This window comes from Athene noctua, chromosome 2 (assembly GCF_965140245.1).
Source record: "Athene noctua chromosome 2, bAthNoc1.hap1.1, whole genome shotgun sequence".
Taxonomy (NCBI): Eukaryota; Metazoa; Chordata; class Aves; order Strigiformes; family Strigidae; genus Athene; species Athene noctua.
In genome coordinates this window covers 142,923,038-142,947,397 of record NC_134038.1, presented here as the reverse complement: position 1 = coordinate 142,947,397, position 24,360 = coordinate 142,923,038, and the positions used below count along the sequence as shown (strand labels likewise).

The following is a 24,360-nucleotide window of genomic DNA, read 5'->3' as shown; positions in this document are numbered from 1 at the left end:
TTTGTACTTGGCCAATGATGTAAATTAGAGAGGGAGAGGGTATGGCTGTGAACAACAACTCTTGATAATCCCCAAATTTATAATTTTATAACTTTAAGACTTTTATTCTCCTGAAGTTCTTTGGGCTAATATGGCTTTTTGATGCAGATAGAAGTGTTTTCTGTTGTTCACTTCCAAATTCATTATCAACAGAAGGCAACAGAGTTTTGTTTGTTTGTTTTAACTTCAGTGACATATTAGATGCTGTTAAGTTTTTTGTACCTGTATAAAGATAGATGTAATTTGCCAACCAGAATGAGGATTTTCAGTAATTCCCCTGTGTCAAATGCATATCTGTATTAAATTGGGCATTGAAAAGTTTGTACCAAGATGCGCAGTTTAAATTATGTCTCCAACGTGGTGTGTGAGTCTTGATTTTTGATGATCTGGGTGTCCACAGCTCAGTTATTTGGTCTATGAAGTACTGCTGCAATATGAAGCTGTGTTTTGAAGCTGAGTAGCAATCAGAAAGGCAGTGTGCTTACAGAAGAGAGACATATTTCGATCAGGACCACAAGAGCAGTGTTTCCTTCCCAAAAGGTACCATGGACTTGTGTATGCTAGCTGAATACCTTCGTTTCCTCATCTTCCCATCAGGACCCTCAAAGATTAGTTACAAGTTAGAAATATTTCTTTGGGAAGGGCTAAAATAACTTTTCCAAATTTTAAACCAGAAGTTCAAGAAGGTGTGTTGACAAAGCCATCTCTTTTTCATTTTATAATTTAGCTTAGCCTGATTTTTACATGCAAGCAGAGAAGGCTGTCTTCCAGTGGTATGTTTAACATCCCCATTGGTTGTCAGTTATCTTTTAGCGAGTCCTTTTCATTTAAAGGTTATAAAATTGCCACTGATTTTGTAATTTTCAAACAATTCCACTGTATGGTGTTCAGGAGATGCACCTGCTCTTGCAGCCCCATGCTGATTTGCCCAGTGTGAGGCATGCATTTTCCTGCTCTGTGGTGGGTAGAAGGGAGGTTTGTGGTGCTGCTCCTTATGCTGCCCACTGCGAGGAGGCTCAAATGTTTCTGAGCCGCCATTGGCCCAGGCTTGGCCATCCTCTACTGCAGTGTCACCTGTAAAATGTCAGACTGCAGAAAAGGAAATGCCTCAAGCTGCCGATTGCTTTCAGATGAAAGCAAATCATGGGATAAACCTTATGCCACGTTCTTCCGTTCCCTTTTTATTTAGGATACCTGTTTTCAGACACCAGAAAATGCTAATACCTGCCAGAAGGAGGCAGGTGGAAGTGTGTGTGGATGCCTTGTTCTTGCTGGGGTTTTGCCCCTTGCAGCTAATGGGCATGTGTTAGCACAGCTCCTGAAACACCCGATAGACAAATAAGGCTCAGCAAAAGTGGTATGCACTCCCAGTTTCTGGTCTACCATTATTTTATCTTAAAACCACTATGGAGGATAGTTGACACAAATTGAGCATGACATTTCTAGGAAAAAATGGGCTGATGATTTGCCTAAGTACATCTCTCGCCCAAACCCTTTGACTCTCGTATCATGAGACCTGTGACGTATAAAATCTCATAGAGAGCGAGATTAGAAGATGAATTATCATGTTGTCAGGATTTCCCTTTGAACCTCAAGGGACATTAGAGCACAGGAAGATGCTGACTTGCACTGGATTAAACTGATAGTGAAAGTGTGGGTTTAGACCCGTACTCAGGAGTAGGCTGAATCACCCTCTGAAAGTGCCAAGCTCTGTCCATTAGATTTAGAGGTAGCCTGAATGACTAATTTAGACTAGATGTGTAACTTCTGAATGGCTAAATTAACTCAGCTGTCAACAACCTTAGTACGAATCAGTAGGTCTGAACCGAAATCTAAAGGTTTGATTTAGCATGGTCACCTTCTGGGTTCTTGGCAGAAATCCAGTCTTTCCTTTCCTGTGGTCCACTTTAGGGTTAAGTGGTCCATTAGGTCCACTCACCTTGGGCAAGCATTGCAAGAGTAGCTGCTAAAGAAAGACATTAACTATTGAGAATATTGTAGGAGAAGCTAAGTACCTGCTGATTTTTTGTGCCTCTCAACTGATATTGCAGAAACTGCACTGTAACCTTGGTGGGATGATTCTTGGTGTTGAAACATCACTTCTGTCATTTCCAGAGGATGAAGGAAAGAATAGTATTCTGCACATCATGTCACTACTGATGTATTTTTTTGTTGTTTTCCTTAATGCTGCAGATGTAGCGTAGCGGTGGTAGTGTAATCATTCTGTCTTGTTTTCATGTTATTCTTTTTTAACCTGGACTGCAAGAAGAATAAATATTTGATGTATGTAAGTGAAATACAATTAGAATGAATAGTTTTTAGAAGGCCTATCTTGATTTCATGAATGAGTGTTTAAAATATACATTATTCTAAACTATCACTTTCTTAAAAACAGATTAAGAATTAAACTGCTAAGATAATATTTTAAAAACTTAAATCTAAAGCCACAACTTTTCTACATTATCATGCATTTGAGTGCACTGCACATAAGGCATGAATCAAGATATATCTGTCAGGTTTTTATTTCATTAGAGATTTTTTTTATGCTGCACTTAAAATTTTCACTTAATTTGTGTGGAGCAAAGAAATCATGTAAGGATTCACAAGTCTCTACAAGACTGTTTGATAGGTTTCCACCTAATTTGTTTTATGACATTAAAATTCACAGTGGTCAGTTAATAATAACTCATATTTCACATGCTCTCACTTGTTACAATATGCTGAATTTTCTTGTTTCCCAGTTGCCTGAACCACAGATAACTTATAATGTTAAGTCTCTGAAAAGCTGAAAGAATATCAGAACAAGATTGAATAAAAGGAATAAAATGGAAAGGGGAACTACTTGGGGAGGGAAAGAGAAGGAAATAACTTTTTCATAATGAAAAATGTCTCATAAAATATATTTTCTAGGTCAAAACTGCTACTATTGCTACAGAGAGGAATGGAAAAACAGAAAATAATTCCATGAACATTAATGCTTCCATTTACGATGAGATTCAGCAGGAAATGAAGAGAGCTAAGGTGTCACAAGCACTGTTTGCAAAGGTTGCGGCAACCAAAAGCCAGGTAAAGCTCCCAGGGCGCAACAGCCTCCCCGTCCTGTGTGATTATTTCCTCCTGCCCCGGTTTTGATCTGTTTCTGTGTGAGTTACAGCAAGCGGCTGGGTGAGCACACCAGCCCAGTACCCCAACGTGGAGCTCCTTGCTGAGTCCTAAGGTAACCTCTGGTTACCCCTGACCAGAAGCGGCTTCCCGAGATGCATCCCTCCCTCTTCCCTGGCAGCGAAATGCCTTCGCTGCACACCCATGGGTCTTGCATGGCTCAGAAAGCACCAGGTTCATCAGTTCTTAGCTGGCAAAAGCTATGGGCGAGCTCTGTGTGTTGCTGCTGAATTAATCTCGAGGCTTTAGTATTTTGCAATGACATGTGCTGTAATGAGGAATGATGAGGTTCTGGTTTTTGCTGAAATATTTGGTCAGACCCACTGGTGAGTCTGTGCAAGGGAAATGGAGCAGCACTCTCCATGTCAAAACCAGCAGTAACAAACCCAACCAACAAATTGCAGTTATACAAGTTACATCTGAGAAAACATGTATGGTCTTTGTGGAATACAGTGACTGCTTGGTTACCTATCTGTCTGCATACTTACATATTGCATGTTCAGTTTTAAGCCTTTGTTTTGTAGTTTCATTTCCTATTTTCTTCTACTGAAGAACTTCTGTCAAGTTTAGTGGCAAAAGAGGGAAATCGGCAAGCGCTTGTTGGGTGTGATTATCAAAAGTGACGTCTTCTGAGAAAGATGACTGGAGTATGCAAAAAGCATTGATTTAAGTGAGAATGTACTCAAGAAGTAAGTAAAGGAAAAATATATAGAGAAATCGGAAAGACTACAACTACATTATAACAGTGCTTGAAAGAAACGGTAAAGGCACCAATGCTTCCAGTGTTGAATTTTCATGTTAGATTAAATGTTAAGTCCACTTAGTCACTATTCCTTTACTTTTCTAAAATTGCTTCCTAGAAGAATGCAGCATCTTCCAGGGAAAGCTGATAATGATCAGTCAGACCGATGTTTCTTGGGCTGTCAGCATTTTAGTGCTGGTTTTCTTTTTAACAGTCTTTAACTTTTGACTTCTGCATTGTTCGTGTTTTGGAGTTTACTCCATTTCATTGTATAGAAAGGATGTTGTCTCTTAAGTTATATGCTGTAAGGAGCATTTAAAGCGATATTTTGAAAATGTTATATCAAAATGATTAAACTCAAGCTGTGGACTGTAAAAATTATAGCTTTATAGGCCACATGCCTGCCTACCCTTCAATCACTGTCAAAGTGATAATTTCTACAATAATATGTTTCTTTTATTGTGGGATTCTAAACACCAAGTGCTGTTTAAACATTAAACTGAATTGTTTATGTTAGTGCTGTACTCAGTGTGTCATACATCAGGCCACTATAATCTCCCATGGAATGTAAAAATTCTGTCATGAATCATGGCTTGTATATCGGAAATTACTGTAATTTTGATTGGAAATTACAGGGCTCTTGAAATGTTTCTAATTATGATAGAATGTTACAGCAGCTTCCAACCTGTGTGCTCCTCAGATGTCTTTATTTACATGTCAAGACTTGGGGTGAGAGAACCGTCCGTTTTCTACACCTTCCCCTTTCCATTACAGTTCTGTGCAAAACTGAGGTATGAAGCCAATCTATCAGTCCACATAATTTAGATCTGATCTAATTTATGTGATAGTATATTTATTTAAGTGCGTAGTCTTAAAATTTCTAGGTGGGGCAGCTCTTCCAATGCTGATTTTAAAAGAGACAGGTAATCAAAGTGAAGCACAAGTTTCTAGAGGATGCAGTACAGGTTTCTTTAGAATATTGGTATAAAATTTAGATTCTTATACAAACTTTTGCTTCTAAAACAACAGAAAACAAAAACCACATAGTTCTTTTCCCTTTTATAGTGGAGATTATGCCTGTATTCTCAGAGATTATTGTTCTCCCCAGTTTAAGCAATGGAATGGTAATTTACATGTTAAGCAAACTTTCAGGTCTGTAGTCAGCCAAAGTGCCATTTGTGTTAGACAAGTTACACAAGTAACTTCTTAGGTAAACTGGATGTATTGGGTCTTCTCTAACCAGTTGACTGCTAGTCAGAAAATCAATAAGATTTAGATATGTAGCAAGGCCATGTATATTAAAGGAGATATCTGTATTGTAGAAAATTCTGCTTGTCAATGGTATAGAGAAACATTTCTCAGGGCAAAGAAGTCTCCCTTGCACAAAAAGAGGCTTGATCAAACATGTTCTTTAAGTGAAACTCTCTTGAGAGAGGTTCATTGGTTTTTGTTTTGTTTTGTTTTTAATTTGGGGATATTGGTTTCCTGCCCAGAGCTGGAAATCCTGGGATAATCACTTTCAGCTATAGTGAAAAGTCTGGAGGACACATATTAGAAAATGATGCGCTGATTAACAGTTTTGTTTTCAAAATCACTAGAATTGAACATTGCTGCTCTTACCTTATTTTAGATGTAAAAACTTGATTAACTCCTGAGTGTAGTCTGGGTTTATGGTATAAAACAGTGTGTGACCTGAAACAGCTCTGCCAGTGGACAGAGATAGTTGTTTGCTGGAGGGCCTTTTTATTTTTTATTTGTTTTTTAAGGGATCTGTTTGGGCCAACATTAGATTGGGTGTCTAAGCAGCCAGCATCTGCAAGGTGTCTGGGCTTGCCTGAGCAAGGAGACTGCAGATAATGTTCTGCTGACTAGAGCACTTTGTACAGAAGAGCTATTAAATGACGCGCTACAGAAGTTTCTATTTAGGTAGCACAGAGTTAAAAACCAAGCATCTTCCCTTGCGCTGTGTTAGTGCCTTTGGCAAGAGTTACCTGATTGAAGAAGGGCTGCATATGGGCCTGATGCTCAACTCACCAGGTGGCTACAGGGGCTTGGTGGGGCAGAGGTCATAGCGCAGGGCAAGGAAGGGGTGACAGGAGCAGGAAGAGATCAAGGAAGTGATAGCAGTGAGATTGTGCTCTGCCTTAGGTGAGTGATGATTTGCGTACTTGTAGTTTCATGGTGTACTGTGCTGGTGGCTTGTTGGCTTTTGCAAAGAAAAGGGACTATCTGGCACACGGGTTTGAACAAGTTTGGGACTTAGCTAGAAGATTCCTTCAAGCATTGAACTCTTTTCCTGCATAGGAATGTATTAATTCTGTATATTTTTTAAGTTTCTGTATTTTTAAGGATCGATATATTATCTGCAGAATAAATTCAAATTCTGTTAAATTCAAAATATATGCTTTAAAAGTTACTATGGTTATGCTGAGGAGCTAAGGAAGCTATTATAATTCAAATTGCTTGAATACATCACATCTTTGGGGAGTTTTAGAACTGTAATTGGCAAAACACCTAATGTCAGTATTTAAAATCTTAAGTTTTTATTGCAAGTTGTCTGCCTAATAGGCCTACTTTTTTTTTTTTTTTCTAGATTATGTTGAAAAGAGAGCTTTAGAAAAATGCATGCAAAAGGAAGACAGAAAGGTTTACCAAGTGCTTTGTGTCTGCTCCCAGGTTGTTTTTCAGTGGTAGAACGGCAATACTAACAAAATTGTTTACTAAAATTTAATCAGCACACCTGATTAAGACAGAATGAAAAGAATCCACACATATATAAATTTGTGTGGTACACGTTACTTTTACAATTTAATCATATTGGGGTTTTATTAAATTTATAACCTGACAGTCTGATTCAAGTAATTATGAAAGCACATTCTTAATTTCGTTATTTCAAACAAAAAAAAGTTGATTTGTGTAATGATCATTAAGGCATCATGGTTCAGTAACTGTGCATTGGTTACAATGTTTTCATGTGGGAGCCAGGGATGAGGTTTTTTTCTTGATGGTGACAGATGCTGAAATCTAATTTTATTCCATAAAAACAGACAAACAAACAAACAAAACCCCCCCAAACCTCAGAGCCCCGAGAGATAAGGCAAGTAGAGACTTGCAGTCTTTCTGTATGTTTGCTGTGTTTTGAGAAGTTACATTTATGTTAATGGTTTATCCCGAAAAGCTATGGGCTGCACGTGCTGGTACGAAGCAGGGAAGAAAGCAAAACTTTGCTGAAAATCAGGTTGTGTTCCTAAGCTTTCTTAAATTTAGGAAATTACAAAAACTGAAGTAATATAAATTTCCATACCTCTGAGAGTCTCATGCACTACAGTATAAGGCCACTAGCCTGCATTATTATACCTAAATGGGTTTACTTTATAGTAGAATAAATAGGTAAAATCAGTACTTTTCTGCAGCATCAATCCAGCTGATTGCTGTGTATGGCCAGGTAGGCGCTGAATGCCCTCCCTTCTCACCAAATAGAAGTGCCTGTATGTTGAAGGCAAGACACTTGGTTCTCACAGAATCACGCTCTTATTTTAATTTTAGAATAAAACTAATGGAGTACTGCCATACCTCTAGAAACCTCATCTAATTACAGAGAGTTTTGACCCGTTACTTCTGAGCTGTTGCATTGTGTTGCCCAATTTCCTGTCCTTCTGTCCCCCCTGTCTTTCACTTTGGTTAGGCAGTTAGCCCCTTGGAAATGAGTAGTTTCGTATGCTTAGCATGGAGGTAAAATCACTGGTTCAGACCATGCTACAGACTCCATCCTAAGCCATCATTTTGTGCAGTGGTATTAGAAGTGTTTGACTTTTTTGCTTAGTATGCACCTGGAGCGTCCTCCTCTGAAAGGCTGCGTGGGGAGATACATGGGGTAGGCATTAGGCAGAGCATCTGACACTCTTGAGTAGATGGGAAGGAGTTAAATGGGAAGGGAATGCTAAACATTGGCACTAAAATTGCTTTTGGCATGCAAATACCATGCTTTTCCTGACATAAATATTTTCAGAATAGGCCATTAGAGTTCAGGTATATAAAACCCTGCTTTTACTGGAAATTTTAATGTTGTAGTAAACCCAGAGATTTATAGTGAAAAATTGATGTCTGTTATCTCACTTTTATCTTTTTAACCAGCAGTTTTATAAATGCTGTATCTTTGATCTGGCTTTTTCCATCTAGAGACTAAGCTATATACTCTAATAGGAAAGTCATTTTTAAACAGCTTCCCACACTGAACAAGCACGGTATTGTGGATCTGGCACGAAGATGTAACATGCCATTACCGCAGATATAGAACAATCTATTCAACTATTTTCCAGCGGGGGGAAAAGAAACCTTTTTATCACCAAGAGTAACCCTCTGGTAACAATGTGGCTTTAAGAGGGGGTATTGAAATTATTTCCAAAGCAGTTTCCTCAGGGTGCTGCACCTCTGGCTGCTCCGGTAGGGTCCAGCCTGGGAGGCAGGAGGGGGCACAGTCCTCTGCCCGTCGCCCCACATCTCTGACAAGTCCTCACCCTCCTTTGTCTCCCTCAGAGCAGCTGAGTCACTTCCTGGGTTTAAATCTTGGCTTAAAAACCTTCTTTCTCACTCCCTCGGCGTACAATGGATTCTCTGTGGAGCGGGGAGGGATACTGCACAGGGAGACGCGAGGTGGAAACAAAATGCGCTCTGAGATCTGCCATTGTTCCACAGGTCCACCTGAAAATAAACCCCTCGCCCTCATGGGAAGGCAAGATACACTAGTTAGAAAATATTAGCTGCAGAACACCACCGAACCGCCTCTATTTTTCTTTTTATTTAATTTTCTTTCTGTATTCCCCCCCCCCCCCCCCCCCCCCCCCCCCCCCCCGCTACCCGGGGTGATTGCTCTGGCAGTTGAAGAGGTGCCATGAGCAGCAGGAGTCAGGACGGGATCGGGTGTCAGTGGGAATGGGAGAGGAAGAGTGTGAACGGAGAAGGCAAGATGGGCTTCTGCGTGCAATCAAGAATTGCCCCATAAAGCGGCATGTCATTCAGTGAAACTGTGAAACTTGGCAGATAGAAGATGATTTGTTTCTTTCACAAAATATCGTGTTGCAGAGTCATGAGAGAAGGAGATTTCTGAGTTTCTATTGCGGGAACAAAATGAATGCTTAGAGCACTCCAGGTCCTTCCTCTGCCCTGTGTCTTAATTTGTTTTACAACATCTTTTTTGCAGAAATAAAAATTAAAGCCTCAGGAAATTTCTTTAGGAATTTTTTTTTTTTTTTTAAATTCTGTCTCAGAAAGGGGGTAGAAAAATTGAGCTCAGTTAACTTGTGTATCACTCAATCCGGGTAGACCTGGAGAAGGGCTGGCATTGATCCTGGCCATATCCCACATTACTGGTATGACCTTGGTGGAGTGGGTTGACTTCAGTGAGTCTTGGGCTCCTGCTAGTAAAAAGTAGGCAGCAACTTCTTGAATCAACAAAGATGCACTGATAAGAAACTGCCTTAAAATATCTGAGGTGGCTCGTATCAGTGTGCAATTGCCCACAGAAATCTGCACAGAGGGGGAAAATAATTGCATTAAAACCTGTAAGAGTTCAAGCCAAAGGAGAAGGTACAGAATGGAAAATACTTAACTGCTAAGAGGATTATACTGACCTCTTCAAACAGCTCGTTGGGGCCAGGCAGACCTTTCAACATGTAAGGCAAAGGCTGGATTTGTTGACACACCGATGAAAAAGTGTGCTTCCTGAGCATGCTTTACACGTGGGGTCAAATCTGCTCTGGCTAGAGGCTTCCAGCCAGGCGGGTGGCAGTGTGAGCTGCTCAAATGCGGCTTACAATCTGCACAGAGGCCGTTTAAAGAACTGGTAGCAGCTTCAGGAAACGCTGTATATTTGAGCCCTAAGAAGAGCTTCCCTGGAGGGATGCGGTGCACACCTGCCCTGCCTTGGTTGGGAGTTGATACTTAATGCTCTCGTGGCCTCAGCCTGCAGCACGTCCCTGGGAGGTGCTGGGGCTGGAACCACTCAGTGCCTGGCAGGATGCGGCCCCGCGGGTGGCCAGAAACAGCAAAGGGGGGGTTCTTGCTTGTATGATTTTTGCCTGGTGGAAGGAGCACGAATGTGTGGGAGAAGCTAGGAGAAGTACAAGTTTAAGTCATTAAATGTACAAATGAAAAGAGAGCCAAGTAGAGAAAGCTCTTTACAAAATATAAAATTCTGTTAAAGCAGCAAGACGGCACAACATAAGGAATGTTTGGTACATGTTACTGAAACTGAAAAATCAGAGTATGGAATGAATTATAATTTAGCATAATCCATAATTTTACAGTTTTCATTTTGAATTATTTATCTTATATGATTTGATTAAAGATAAAACTGGCTGACAAGATCTTGAACATCTCTGCATGTCTTAATGACAAATGAAAAAAGTCCTCATTATAACTTCACCATTTAAAAATTTTTATTTGTATTGTTTCTATATAGCTCCCTTTTATTTTTAAAGCGTATCTCAGATCCGCATTGTGTACACGCGATTCCATAACCCATCAGGCTTCAGTGTTGCCTCAGTACCTCTGATTCAGTAAATCAGATCATAGGCAGCATGCTGTCATATAATAAGGTGTCTGATCCTTATTACCAGTTTGTTGATGCACAGACTCCTTCAAATTGACCATTGCAACACATGGTTTCCCCTGAAACTAGCTGTGATAATTAGCGTGGCTCTAATGAGACAGAATGTCACTGATCTTGTGCTGAACTGTCGAGTATCGACGCTACGGATGGGAACTGTCAAAGCTTGCCATCTGTGACAGAGCTTGGCATATTCCATTTGCAAGGTAGAGCATGCTCAATAGACTGTTTTTAAACAAATGGTCCATTTCTTGATTAGGGCTCTGTGTTCTGTTACCGTGGAAGACTTTATATCGTAGTTAAACTTTTTTCTTTTTTTTCTTTTTTTCTTTTTTTTGTTTTTACTGGGGTAAGCCTGTTAGAAATGAAAATGTTACTAATTCTCAAATGGGTGAATGGGTGCCTTCAATCTTCTGTTAGCTTTTTGGGGAGAGGTGCAAGGGAGCTGATCACGTATTTATTCTTCTTCCTTCCCCCAGTTATCTTAATGTAGTTCTTCTAAGGCTAGCACTTCCACAAGGGTTTTATCTGATTTTTTTAAGCAGCAAGGGATAGGGACAGCGTAGTTTTGAAGGATAAAAGAACAAAAAATAAAAAGTCTTAGATGATGCGCAGCAGGAGCACATGCGCCTGGGATGAAAGATTGAATCAGTCAGGAGAGTCAGGCACCCAGGCTCCCGAGACCGGCCCTGCAAAATGCCGTGCAAAAAGTCCAGTGCTGCTTATCATTCCAAAATATGCTTTGTTGCTTTTTATTTCCTCCTTCTCTGGCAGACCACACAGGGCTTGTTCTGAAGAACATTTTCACTAATCTGATCAGGCAGCCAAATACGCCGGGAAAACTGCTTTAATGATCCCACTAATTACCTCAAGTCAATATGAACTGTATTATTAGACTGAGGGAAAATATTCCATTAGGTCTCCCCCTTGGGAGTTTCTCCGCTTTGTGATGTCACTGAAGCCTTCGCCCTCTCGCTTGTAATTAATTTTATTTACACACGCAGGCACGCACAAGGTCACACCTGCACAACCGGAGCTGGCCAGGGAGCTAGTGGCACTCAGGCTTAATCAGATCTGTCATAATTACCATTCTGCATGTTTCTGACACACGCTGTGAAATATTTCAATTTAACTGCCGCTACCAGCACAACCAGATGTAGTGTGAGTGTGGCTGCATTGGAAATATTATTCCTCAGGATAAACTCTCTCCTCCTCCTTTTTCCTCCCACCCCCTCTCCCTTTTACAGCTAATGTGGCACAGAAGCTGATGTATCCTGTAAATCTTGAATGCAGCGCTAGATTGATAACAGCAGATTAGACAGTTTAACCACAAACAGCTTGTTCATTTTTCACAAATGAAAACCACATGTGGTGTAACTAAAATTTCAGGCTTTTTTTTTTTTTTTTTCCCCCTCCTCTTTGGTTGTTGTTTCCTTTTGTGTGTGCATGTGTGTGTGCGTGTGTTAAGGTCTGTCTTTCACTGTAAAGGAGTGAAATAAAAGAGTAAACATATAGGGAGAAAGAGATACTGCTGTCTTTGGAGATTATTTCTCCGTGACCTTCCTTGCTTTGGCAAAGAAATCAGATAGCGCACGGGTGTTTTGTCTCTCACTCAGACTTTCTAATCTCTGGGTTTTATGCCCACTTATTAAGGAAGTCATCCTACTGTGCTGTTTTTCAAAATAATGTGCCAGCAAACACCTCGCTTTAAGAAGAGCTTCTAACCAAAAATGTAGTCTTCACTGCTACCTAAATTTAGCAGAAATAAAATTTTCTGCCAAAGTTTTTCACCATGAATTTTGTCTCTTTACTAACTCTTCCCTCTAGCTCTTCCTTTGGGGAAAAGGTTCTTTTTAAAAAAGAATCACCAAAGTGCCTAGAATTTTGGAAAACAGGAAATGGATTTTTTTTTTTAATTTTATTAAAACATTCCAGTATTTCTTAAGAAAACAGATTATGGTTAGTTTTTAGGAAACTAAATGTTGTCTGTAAATTGCTTTGGGTTTTTTATAAATCAATTTTTTCAGTTAAATTTTTCACCTTTCCCTCATTAAACAGCCTTTAACACTTAGTAAGGTGGTTTTTTTGAAACCATCTACTCTTTAGTAGATCATTGTTGGCTACTTTTCCTACACAGAGAAAAAAATTAATGCAATTTTGATAGTAAATTGTAATTATAAGGTTCTAAAACAATTCTTACAGCAAGGAAAAAAATTGTAAGTGTGCAGAATGCAACTGAGCAGATTCCCAAAAAGCTGTGGCAGGTATTGTCACGCAAGAGGAGTGGTGCAGTGCATCTGATAGAAATTCGTCAAATCTAATCTGTAATAAGGCTTCCAGGAGAGGGTTGGGGTTTTTTTTAAAAAAAAGTAGCTTTAGTAAGAGATTGTTTTTTCCATTGCCAGCGATCTGTGATGCAGTGGAAATATCGAAAGTGCAGGAGACAGGGAGCTAAGAGTCAATGTTCAGAGTCAGAAGAAGGTGAGCAGTATGGTTTTTGAAAGCCACTGAAGGCACAGTTTGTAGCAGAAAATTTAGCTGCAGGAATTGCTCCCCAGACTGTTGAGGAGAGGGTTAAAGATCCATGCTCATACTACTTGGCCATCAGTTACTAGTCCCCCAGAGCTGAGCCGAGTAGGTCAGGGTGGATGTGCTGTCAGCTCACAGTATGGCAGTGCCACCTCTGTTACTGACTCCCCCCAGGGTCCATGCCGACTCCGAACAAAGGGGAAATCTTGTCTTGGAGGTGCAGCTGAAGCCCTGGAGGTGCTATGGCTGCAGATGTCTCAAAAATGAGACTCAAAAAAGGAGTAAGGTGAGGAGGGCAGGAAGACCTTGCATTGGAAGAGAATGCTGAAATGAACTGTCAGGATTCTTGCAAAGGGTCCAGAAATCCAGCTCTAGTTTCTTCGCAAAACTATTCAAAAAAATGTCATGCAGTCAGGAAGCACTGAATGACCAAAAGAAAAAAAAAAAAAAAAACAAAAAACCACGGCACTCTCTCCCACCTCCTTTGAATCTTTTATTTTTAGTTTTTCTTTCTTAGGTAGATGTGTTTTGGTTCCTACACTCCAGATGCATGAATCAGCTCTTCCCCAGGCAGCACCTGCTGTCTGCCTGACAAGAGGTGCTGCTTCTGGCAGGATGGATTTTCTTAATCTCTCTTCCCGCTTTCTGTATCCTCACCTTCTGTTTTGTTTTCCTCTTGCTACCTTCACTAATTCCTCTCATTACAGCTCTCCTCTTAGCCCTCCTTTGACTTGTTCCCACCCTGTTCCTCTCCCATACATACCATCACCATCCACCTTTGCTGCATCTGTCCCTTTCTTCTGTCCTACTGCTGTCCCCTGTGTGCCAGAGCTGCACCGAGGACATCCCACCCCAAGTGCATCCCCCCACCCCCAGTTGCTTTGCACAAGCACTGGCGTGTGCGTGGGGCACAGCATGGGCACCCCATGCCCTTGGGCTTCGCTGGGTGCTGAGGTCTGGTCGCCAGTGCTGCCGGCTTCATGGGTGAAACGTCGTTCCTTTCTCTGTGTGGCAACACAGATTTAGCTGGGAAAAGAGCCATGTTCTTGATTTCCAGGTTGCTCATGCCTGCTGTGGGCAGATCACTGATTCGGGAGGCTTTTGAAGATTCAGTATGTTGGTGTTTTAACATGAAGAAACTAAAGCACTATTAAAAAAAAAAAAAAAAAAAGAAGGAGAAAAGTCTGAGTGAGCTGTACGAGAATTAATGACGTATGGAAATGAAAACAAAGCTGTAGTGCCAGAGCTGAGGAGGAGGCTGAGGAGTTAGCAAGCAGCCCGTGGTTCCTGGCAGTAGGGGAAGCAGGGTACCAAATAAACAGCGCAGAAAACAAAAGAGAGCTTAACCCGTAACTAAACAGGAAATGACAGGGTAAAATTCCTTCTGAAAAAACGAAAACTGCTAAACACGTTACTGCAAAGAATAAAGGCATCTTATGCAAACAGAAATATACAGTAACGGTCCGAGCAGCAGTTTGTTAAAGGAGGGACTGATTACAATTCACGTGAAGGGTTGTTGGTCAAAGGAAGGAGAACTAATAGGTGTGTGTTTTCTCCCTTATTGTTAAACTGGGTAATTCAAAACACATAACACCTGAAAGAATGTTACAGGATTTCTAGGAGCAAGGTGAGAAAGGAGACAATTTTTTGTTCTAATTAATTTTTACTTTCACTGTTCCTAACAATTTTTCATTGTGTTCATTTTTAAATTTTCTTCAAATTTAACCCATAAGTCAAACTTCAAATTTTTGGTTACGAATCACCCCAGACTGTTGGCATATAATGAATAGGCTAGGGCAAGCACGCAGCTAGTTAAGTGGGGAAAAATTCCAATTTGCAAATATTTATCTAATTCCAAATCTGCCAGATTTGGTCTGAAAACACATTGTTATTCTGTGGTCATCTCATTTTTATTCCTGTGCAGTGTCATGTTCCCTTACTTCAGGATGACATTCGAGAAGCATATGAAAATAGATTTCAGGATCTTTGTAAAGTAAAGATGTTTGGACTAAATTTGGATTTAGCAGAATTCCCTGAAGTTTTGAACCCCAACTGAGCAAGATTTGCACATGTATCAGTTATGTCTGTGGGTTTATTTAGGTGACTAGGCATTTTGCTGAGCCTGGTGCTTAGCATCTCTGTTGTGTGTAACATGCAGGAGAAAGTTCTACAGATATAGGCACTTTCCACTGTTTATATAAAACCAGTTACTTTTAAAAAAAGCTAAGAAGGGCTTGAATGAGATTCTTTTTATTTTTGCTTTAGGGCAGCCAGTTTGCTTCACCTCTGAGAAATCATTTGCTACTCTTATTTAATATGAGGAGAAAGTCTAACAAAAGGTATTGATTCTTTTTACCTGGGGAAGGGGGACAGGATAGAGTGATCAGGGCAGGAAGAAGTGTGCCTGCTCCATGCAGCACCTGATTTAAGGGCAGAAGCTGCTACTGAAGCTGCTGCCTGGAAATACGGCTGGGGCTGAGGCTCAGCTTGGTTGGCACTTTTCTTGGCCACTGAAGAAAAGTCTAACGCTAAGCACTGCTCTCTCTAGGAGCTTTTCCCTTGTGGCTGTTCTTGTCCTCATCCTGACGGCAAACCAGCTGAAAACACTCTTGTGTTGCTTCCCACCCAGGAGGGAGAAACTCGATCTCTCCAGCTTCCCTTTTGATTCAGCTTTCCTATTCTTTTAGGTCTATGCCCCAAGCAACCATGCTACAAGTAAGGGTATTTTAGCTTTCTAAGGGCTTCACTGCCTTTATTTTAACATGGGTGAGATAGATGCTTCTGTCTGTTCCCTTCTCATTTGCTGGGAGGTGTCTGCCTTTCACAGGTGTGGATTTTAAAGATTTTTTTAAACTATTGATGTAATGGGTGTTATTTTCTGACTGTGTCTGTGGTTAACAAAACCTGGAGGACAGTTGGGGAAATGTTTCTTTTCAATTTCCTTAAGACTCCCCTCACCCTTGGCATTGTCAGAGCGTTAAGTGTTCTTCACTATGAAACTGAAAGCCACGGAAGCCAGATAAACTGCAAGAGACAAGTTAAAAGAACTTTTCTCAGAATATTTAAATGTCTAATTCAAATCTATATCAAAACATTTAGTTAGGCCTTAAAAATGTGAAGGGATGTCTGAGAACGGGTTTGAGCTGTGTATGTTTTGGAATGATGTCGCTTGTTGGAACATCTTGTCAGCTGAACTGAATTTACAGTGAAGTCCAAATATCTATGAGCCTGTGATTCCTCAGTGTGTGTTAGATCTTCCCCTGATCCAAAATGAATTCTGGAAAGAAAAAACATATGACAAGAAGCCATGGATTTAAATTACTCCTTCTGGGAAATTATAATCTTTAAAAAAAAATAAATTTAACAACATGATATACACACATATAAGTAATTACGGAAGTGACACTTTGGCCCTGTGGCCTTTTTACTGGAGGTCTTTTCCCCAAAGCAAATGTTAAATCTCTGTAAGCAATGTAATAATAAACATTTGGTGTTCACTTGTAAATTGATAGTAGTAAAAAAGATTTTTTAAAATTGCTAGGCTCTTCCTAATAAAGACTTTAACTAAACTGCAGATATAGCTGCCATACAAAAATTGATTGCATGTTTAAGAATAAATAAATATGGGCTATTAAGGGTCGTGGTTGAATTTAGGGTTGTATTTGCTTTCAAGGGAAGCATTGGTATTGCAGTGAAATCAGTACTTCTCTCTACTTAAATAAAAGATAAAGGGCCATATATTACCAGTCACCCTCTGTGAAACCCACTGACCCATTTTATATGCCAGTACTATAAAAAGTAATGTACCAGACTAAGACTGACTTATTTAATAATTAGCAGTTGTTTTTTCTTGTTTAGATTTTTTTATTGTTAAGTCCATTTTTGTCATGTGTATCTTGCAGTTACAATGCCAGTTGAATTGTGTGTGTGAAAGAGGAAGGATCTAGAATAGAGGAAAGCAGAATAAAGCTTCACCCGCTGTTGGCATCTATTACTTTTCTTTCCCTTCTTTTTACATATGAATGTTGTTGCATTTTATGTAAGATTTTCAAAGGCATACATATTAGGTTTTTGATTAGGGTTTGTGGCTATCTATCACTGCTAAGCACTGTGAAAAAGATACCATTGAACAAGGGAAAGGAAAGGTGGAGGAGGCTGAGAGCCGGGATACCAGGCTTGGAAGAAGCCCTTCACTTCTTATTATTCAGTTCCCTCTGTACTCAACTAAAAAGTGATCATACTCACGTTTTCAGTCAGTTTTAGAGTTACGTGTTAGGTTTTTTCTTTCCATGAGCTGGTAGTACCTCTTAAGTGCTCATACACAGGGAATTTACCCACCAGTTTTGATACAGCCTCAGACCTTAATCCAAGGAGTTTTTCGGTAGCACTGGCTCTTAGCTGCTGGCCCTGGCTCCAGGTAGAAGGAGAGGTTAATACAACAGACGAGGCTGGGAGCAGGGCCACAGCCTTCCAGGTCATTTTGTTTCTGTACTTGTTTGCTGCTCGTCATTGAATTTTAGAGGTTGCTTTAGCAAGTTTCTTTCTCCTATTTCTTTGTTTGGATGTTTACAAGAATAGAAATATGTATTTAATTGTTAAGTGCTGCAGCCAGAGAGGAGAAAAGGCAGAGGGAAGAACAGACATTAGGAATCCTTTTCCCCTCAGATATCACCAAAAAGATGTGGTGAAATAATATCAGTACCACTAATAACTGTTTGGTCATTTGTGTTTCACAACCTGGAGAAGAGGTGACAGTAGCATCCAGACAGGTGGTGTAGCTGAACAATAGGTTGCATAAGAAATTTAAGGAAATGTCTTAATCTGTTCCAGCATTCTTCAAAGAAAGTTGTTCCTGCTAGTGACGTTTACCTTTCTTCTGAAAAGCCCTATGAGTTTGTGACGTTTTCACTTTGCTTGTTTTACTAAATCTCATCTATTATGAAGGCAGATACAGATTTACTAAAAATTCACATCTGGCTTCTCCTTTCAATGTTCTAGTAATGAAAGCCAGTAAAACAGATAAACCAGAAATATCTGGAGATAAAGGACAACTTCAGGTTTCAAACTTTCTCTGATTTAGGGGAATGCTCAAAGGCAAAGTCTGAAACTTAAGGCTGATTAGTGTAAATAAAATACTAAGGCAACAATCTTTCTGGAAACATTTACTATCACTTTAGGCCACGTCTCCAGAAGAGACATTGGCATTCTGGTATCGCTCCTCATCTTCTGGAACAGACTGAAAACCAGCTTTTGCTTCTTGAATTAAAGATACACATTTTTTTGAGAAAGATAGGGAAAACCCAAAGTAGCGAACATTCACAGCAGTTTTCAAAATTTCTCGAAAGTATGTGCCTCACAGAAGTCAGAGCTTAAAATTACTTGAAAATATAAGCAAAACTGAAAAGATTGTCACTAACAAATGTCTTAGTAATCAAAAACTGCTAAATCTGGTAGATTATTAGTTTTGCTAAAATTTTATAAAAATATCCAGTGGCCTTTCTTTTAGCAGACTTCAGTTCTGTGAAGCATTTTGGTCTATTCAGCTTTGCATAGGAGGTAATAAGGTCAATTTATGTATTTTAGGAAAGATAAACCTGCAGTCAGAATAAATTTTCCAGCAGTCAGGAAATTCCAGAAGAACATTTAAGGCTAAAAAGGACGTCTCTCATCATCTAGGTTTGTTCCCATGTCTGAACCCACAGGTATTTCACCCAAAAAGAAGCCAGATTTAAGTAATCTCCGCCTGAAAATGAATTTTGAATTAAATGCTCTGTTCTTACCCTGCAGTGGGTGTTCCCTGCTGTATTTTTTCTGGATAATACAATGGTAACGCAAACAGCATTTCCCAGATAAATTAAAGCAATGTCCATTGTTACTTATTTGTCGTGTTTGTTTGTGCTGAAGTAACATTTGTTTATTTTGCTTCTCAATGACATATGCGTGAGCTTACTGATTCAGAACTTTCTGAATTTTCGATCCTGTTGAACACTGAGAAATCTCAGTTGAAGGGTTTAATGCATTTTCCAATCAATGTGTAAGGGAAATTTGGCCTTATCAATTTAAATGCTGGAGATCCTTTCATTGCATTATGGAAGAATCTTCTCTAAGCAGAGATTATTCTTAAGAACTTCATAACATTTAAAGGTTAATATGTTAGGTAAAGAACAATATCTTAAGACAAACATTTTTATTACAGGACATGAAGGGATAGTTCTGATTAAATTACATGATTATTTGAATGGGAAAGAAGACAAAGTGCATCATTTCTTGCCCTCAACTTTAATGCCTTTAATCAAATAATGACCTTCTGGAAATAGTTAATTTTAAGCATTTGGAAAGATCAATACCACTTTGCCACCAAAAAATGGCCCAGATGATGAAATTTGATGTATTTAAAGTACCATTTCACCCTTTTAACCTAGTAAATAATTTAAAATGCTTTCAGTACTCCTTTGCTACCATTATGTATCTCATTCAAAGTATTATGACTTTTCCAAAAGCAACCTTTCTGTGCAGTGAGCAGCTTACAAGTTTAATACTAGGGACTGAGACTATATGCATATACTGTAGTGGTGATGTCGGCCTTTTCTCTTCTTTTCTATACATGGATTCTGTTTTGAAAAGAAGGGGAAACATCTATGATGAACACAGCCATTTGGAACAAAAATGAGATTTGTAAAGCAAGTTGGATGGCTCTTGAAGGGGAAAAAGTCAATATTTAAAGTTTAGTCCATGAGTTCTTTTCCTTTGTTTTGTCTGTAAGCTTTTGTGTTAAAGGTGAAGGATTTGGGTTGCTTAGACAATTAAGAGCCCATTTTACCAAGTGTAATTTCATATCTGTGTTCTATAAATTGGAGTGCCTTCAGCATTGTAAATAAAAAAAAAATTGCCCTCTATTAGCATGTTTGTGGGCAGATTAAAAACAGTCTTCATTAGCATAAGTAACACTTACAGATTCTTTTAAAAGTAGAAAATTATTTGCTGAATGATAAATTGCTAGCTTTATAGTTAGTTGCTGAAAATGTGCTCATTCAAAATGCCTACTTTAGTCTACAATACTCAATTTTTTTTTAGTTAGAAGTACTGTTTAATGGATTATGTACTTAGTCTTTGTTCACAGTAGATGCTGAAATGCAATTCACACTTTCTGCTAAAATGTTTGTATCAAATACCTCCCTATTTAGACTGATTTCTTTTAACACCATATATTTTTATTATACTATATGCCCCAGAGAATGCTACAAAATAATCTTAGATATACTATAACGAAGAAAAACTGTTCATATCTTAGCACTGATACTCTAAAATGTTTTGCATTCTTAGCTTCAAATTACAGCTCTTCTAAAAAATGTTGGAGTCTTTGTTAGTTATTCTGTAAGAAATACTCAGCATTTGGCAAACTATTATGACTGTAACAAATTCACCAAACAAAAGAGTTCAGTTGCTCCACCTTGAAGCCCTTTCTTCCCTGACTGGATGTGTTTGTTGCTGATTTGGAAAGCTTTGCCCAGAAAACATCTTTCATGATCGTAATGCAACACTCTTTGATCTAGTTAAGGTTGGTATTTACACCTTAAGTGCTGATTTCAATTATATTTATTTTTTTTTTTTAGTAAGAAAGATATCAGAATGCAAGAATAGTTTGTTAGAAACTCTATGTGAAAGAGCAGAAGATTTTATTTAAACACAGCACAGGTCAGACTGAATAAAATAGCATTCGGATACACAGATAAAATGCATAGATGCTTTCTTTAAAATAAGCATGCTCATGGGTCTTGCAGAGTCTAATGTTTGGCAGTTATCCTCTTTGCGCTTTTTCTGCAATAGTTTGGCAGTTCGGCTTTCACAGGTTTTTTTCCTCTAATGTCTTATGTTTCTTTACTAAATCCCTATCAGAAAACCAGACAGAAGACTCTTATTTATTTTAAATATCTTAGGTTTAGCATCTTTTTTTTTTTTCACCATTTTCTTGCTTACTGTAGCAAGACCTTTGCAGATGGTACTTGGTTACTTGAAAGTGCATAACAGTATTTTCTTTGTAGCAGATGGATTTAAGACTTTTAGTTCCCAATAAATGTAGGTTTACAATACATAACTTTACAGGATTTGTGTTGTATATAACAGGTTTGAACATATTATCTCAGAATTCATCTGCATGGCATTTTCAGCTTATCCAGGGCCCATGCCAGTATTTTAAGTAATAGGGAGAGCATAGTGATTGATAGCAGCTAAAGGCGTGATTTTGAATAGAAACAAAGGTTTTAGAACAGAAGGTGTCAAATTAAACTTTGTCAGTTTGAAAAGTAGTAACATCCTGAAAGTTCTCCAAACATATTTACATGTGGCTAATGTTTATATTTTGCTTTGTACTCTCTTTATATTCAGTGTAATGTTGCCTGGCAAATTTACTCTGTTTTAAAATCAAGGTTGTTTCCAATGTCAGTGCAGAGTTTTGGGGGGTTTGCCTTGCTGCATAGATATATCAGCTTAATTATTTTAAGGCTGTTTTTTAAACAATGTACTATATATGCTGTATAAACTGGTTGTGATCTAATCTGAGTTGTAAATATTTCATTATTATTTTGTGGTCCTTTCCACTTCCCGTAAGACTGTAAAGACAGAAAAAACCTAGTGGCCCAAGCCCTCTTTCAGAATAAATTGTTTGAACTAGACAGAAATTGCTGTAGACTTATATGAGTAGAAAGGGAAAAAAAGTCAGCCTTGTTATGTTCACCTGTAATGCAACTGCATTGACTACAGCAGTTCATACTTATTTAGATCAAGTGGAAAAAAAACCTTACAAATTTAAATTCACCATTAGAAAAGTCTGTATGATTACTTTTCCTAAAATTCACAAAAAGCATTTCATACATTCTGATTGAGCTGACTTTCATGGATGAGCGTTATGTCATGTACGGAATTCTGAACTTGAAATTACACTAAATGCTTATGGTTTTGTTTATTTGTTTTGAACCAAAAGGAAGCATATTGGTATAAAGTTTTTAGTCTCTTAGGCAAGTAAACTCCTACAGCCTCTCCTACTGCCCAGTCACTACATCTTCTGAGAATATTTGTGAGATCAACTTTCATAAATGTTTTCAAAAATAAACCATGAAGACCAAAAATTTGTTTCTATCCTCATAATTTGAGAAGAATTCAGTTAGTTGTTTCCGTGTGGCTCATCATACATTTCATCAGAGTATGTCTACTTCTTTAAAAATGTGATGAATCCAGTGGGAAAGAGACATTTTGGTAGAATAGCAGTCTATTGTGTGTACTGTGTCGGAAGCATCTGATTTCAGTATCTCAAAATCGCTGCTTCCCTGAAAGCCTAGCAGAGACATGCTTCAGGTTACAATTCATCAAATTGTTTTTAGATAAGGAATTAGAATTATTATTTCAGTGCAAAAATTGATAGAAAAATACTGGAAATACAATGTTTAGCCATCAGTAATTAATGAAAATAAGGTCTGATCTGGTAAATATAGAAACAGAAATGACAGTAAGGGGAGGAGGAATTTGTTAACAAAAACTGTTGTGAAATATGAGTGTAAAATATGATTCTTAGGAATTATTTTTAACACTGGACATTTAAAAAGAATTTCTACTGCCTTTTTTTTAAAAAAAGAAGCTGTGATTCACATGGTCACCAGACAAAATATGTGCAACTTCTAAATGCATGGTGCAATTTCTTTTCCAGTCTGTCTGTATACCTTAGAGAGGTGTCATGGGAGGGGACAGGTTGTCTTGTCTTTTTTTTTACTTTCACTGAACTGCAAATGATAGTCAGCTCTGCTCCCTGTTTCACCACCTTAGAAAGAGGACCAACAGTTTCCATGTGAAGCAATGCAGACTCCAGACAACCAAAGGACAATTGTTATGCTTCAGGGCAGGCTGGGTTTTTTTGCTTTAATTAAAAATTTTGTAACTGCATTTCAGTTAGAAGATCTAGATTTGTTTCACTTCATCTTCTTCTCTCATCCATCCCAAAGTACCTACGCTTTCAGATTGCATCTCTTTTAACTCGCTGCTGAAAACTAATACTGTTGTTGACCGTAATCCAGCACGTATCCCCATGGAAGCAAGGTGGGCAGAGAACTGCGAGCAACATGTTCATTTTGTTAGGGGCAGGGAGAGTTCATACATTAACGTGCTAACACATCGCAGGGTGCCTTATGATGGGGGGGCAGAATCCACAGACCCTTCCTACTGTTTTAAAAACATGCCATACGATTCCAGCTGGGACAGGCTGTATGATATGTGCTCTATACGAAGTCATTTGGCCACATTTCCCAGTCAGCTTGCTAAACCTTGGGCAATACCTAGCATGCAGCCTTAGTGGTCAGGGAATGGGGTGCACTCTATCCCCAGGGTGCTGGGGGCCGCTTCTGCTGCCGCCGCTCTCCTCCCTCTCTCCTCTCTCCCTAGCACACCTAGTGAGTACCCGGCAGATTTTGGCCCCATTTAAATTTTTGCTTTCTCAGCTCTGCTACCACCATCTCCCTAACATTTGTCATTTTGATTATCTGTTTCTCGGGGGCTTTTTCTCCTGTGTCATTTGTTCAGTTTTCCACTTATATCCAAGAGAATATACTTCAAATTTTTATACACACCTCACTAAATATTTTCGTATACAATATGAATGCATTAAGATTATTTGTTTACTTTCACTTCTTCCTGTCGTGGCAATATTTTTACACTGCATTTATTAACTGTTTGCTAAAGATATGAATGTCTTCAGGAAAATACATATCTATATTGTATCTATGTATCTATTGTATCTAGTAGTAAACTAGTCTGGATAAACCATTTTTCAACTACCAGTACATATAAAAAGGATCTAAAAGCTTTTGTACATTTATATTATTTGTTGATTCAATAAAACGTCACATTATCTTTCCTACAGCATTAAGAAATAAAATTGCATGGACCTAGTTTTGAAAACAGGTTCTTGAAGCTAAAAGAAATGAAGCATGCATGTTTTATACATGTAATATTTTGTTTCTAATTTTTAATATACCAGAAAATTTCTGGTGATGCGCATTGTCCTAGCTAGAGCATTTGCACTTTTCTTTTAAAACTACCAATGCACAATTAAGAAAATAATCCTCAATTAAATTTTAAGAAGACATAAGGAAACAATTGTTAAATTTTCAAGACGATCGTGTATGTCTCTCTTAGAAGCAAATTAGCAACCGCTGCAGTTCTTGCAGGGGATTCTGTAGCCAGCTTTGTAGTATGTATCCCAAAACCACATCTGATTTAGAGTAGGTAAGCTCTT

General features: G+C 38.7%; 1 protein-coding gene across 5 annotated transcripts in view; it reads left to right on the top strand.

Moving 5' to 3' along the window:
• Positions 1-24,360, top strand: part of SATB1 (SATB homeobox 1) — a 94,235-nt gene that overhangs the window by 63,955 nt on the left and 5,920 nt on the right. For all 5 annotated transcript variants that reach the window (XM_074898089.1, XM_074898091.1, XM_074898090.1 and 2 more), the window contains one exon: positions 2,950-3,105. In XM_074898089.1, the coding sequence (XP_074754190.1) occupies positions 2,950-3,105 (156 nt within the window). The remainder of the gene's footprint in view (positions 1-2,949; positions 3,106-24,360) is intronic.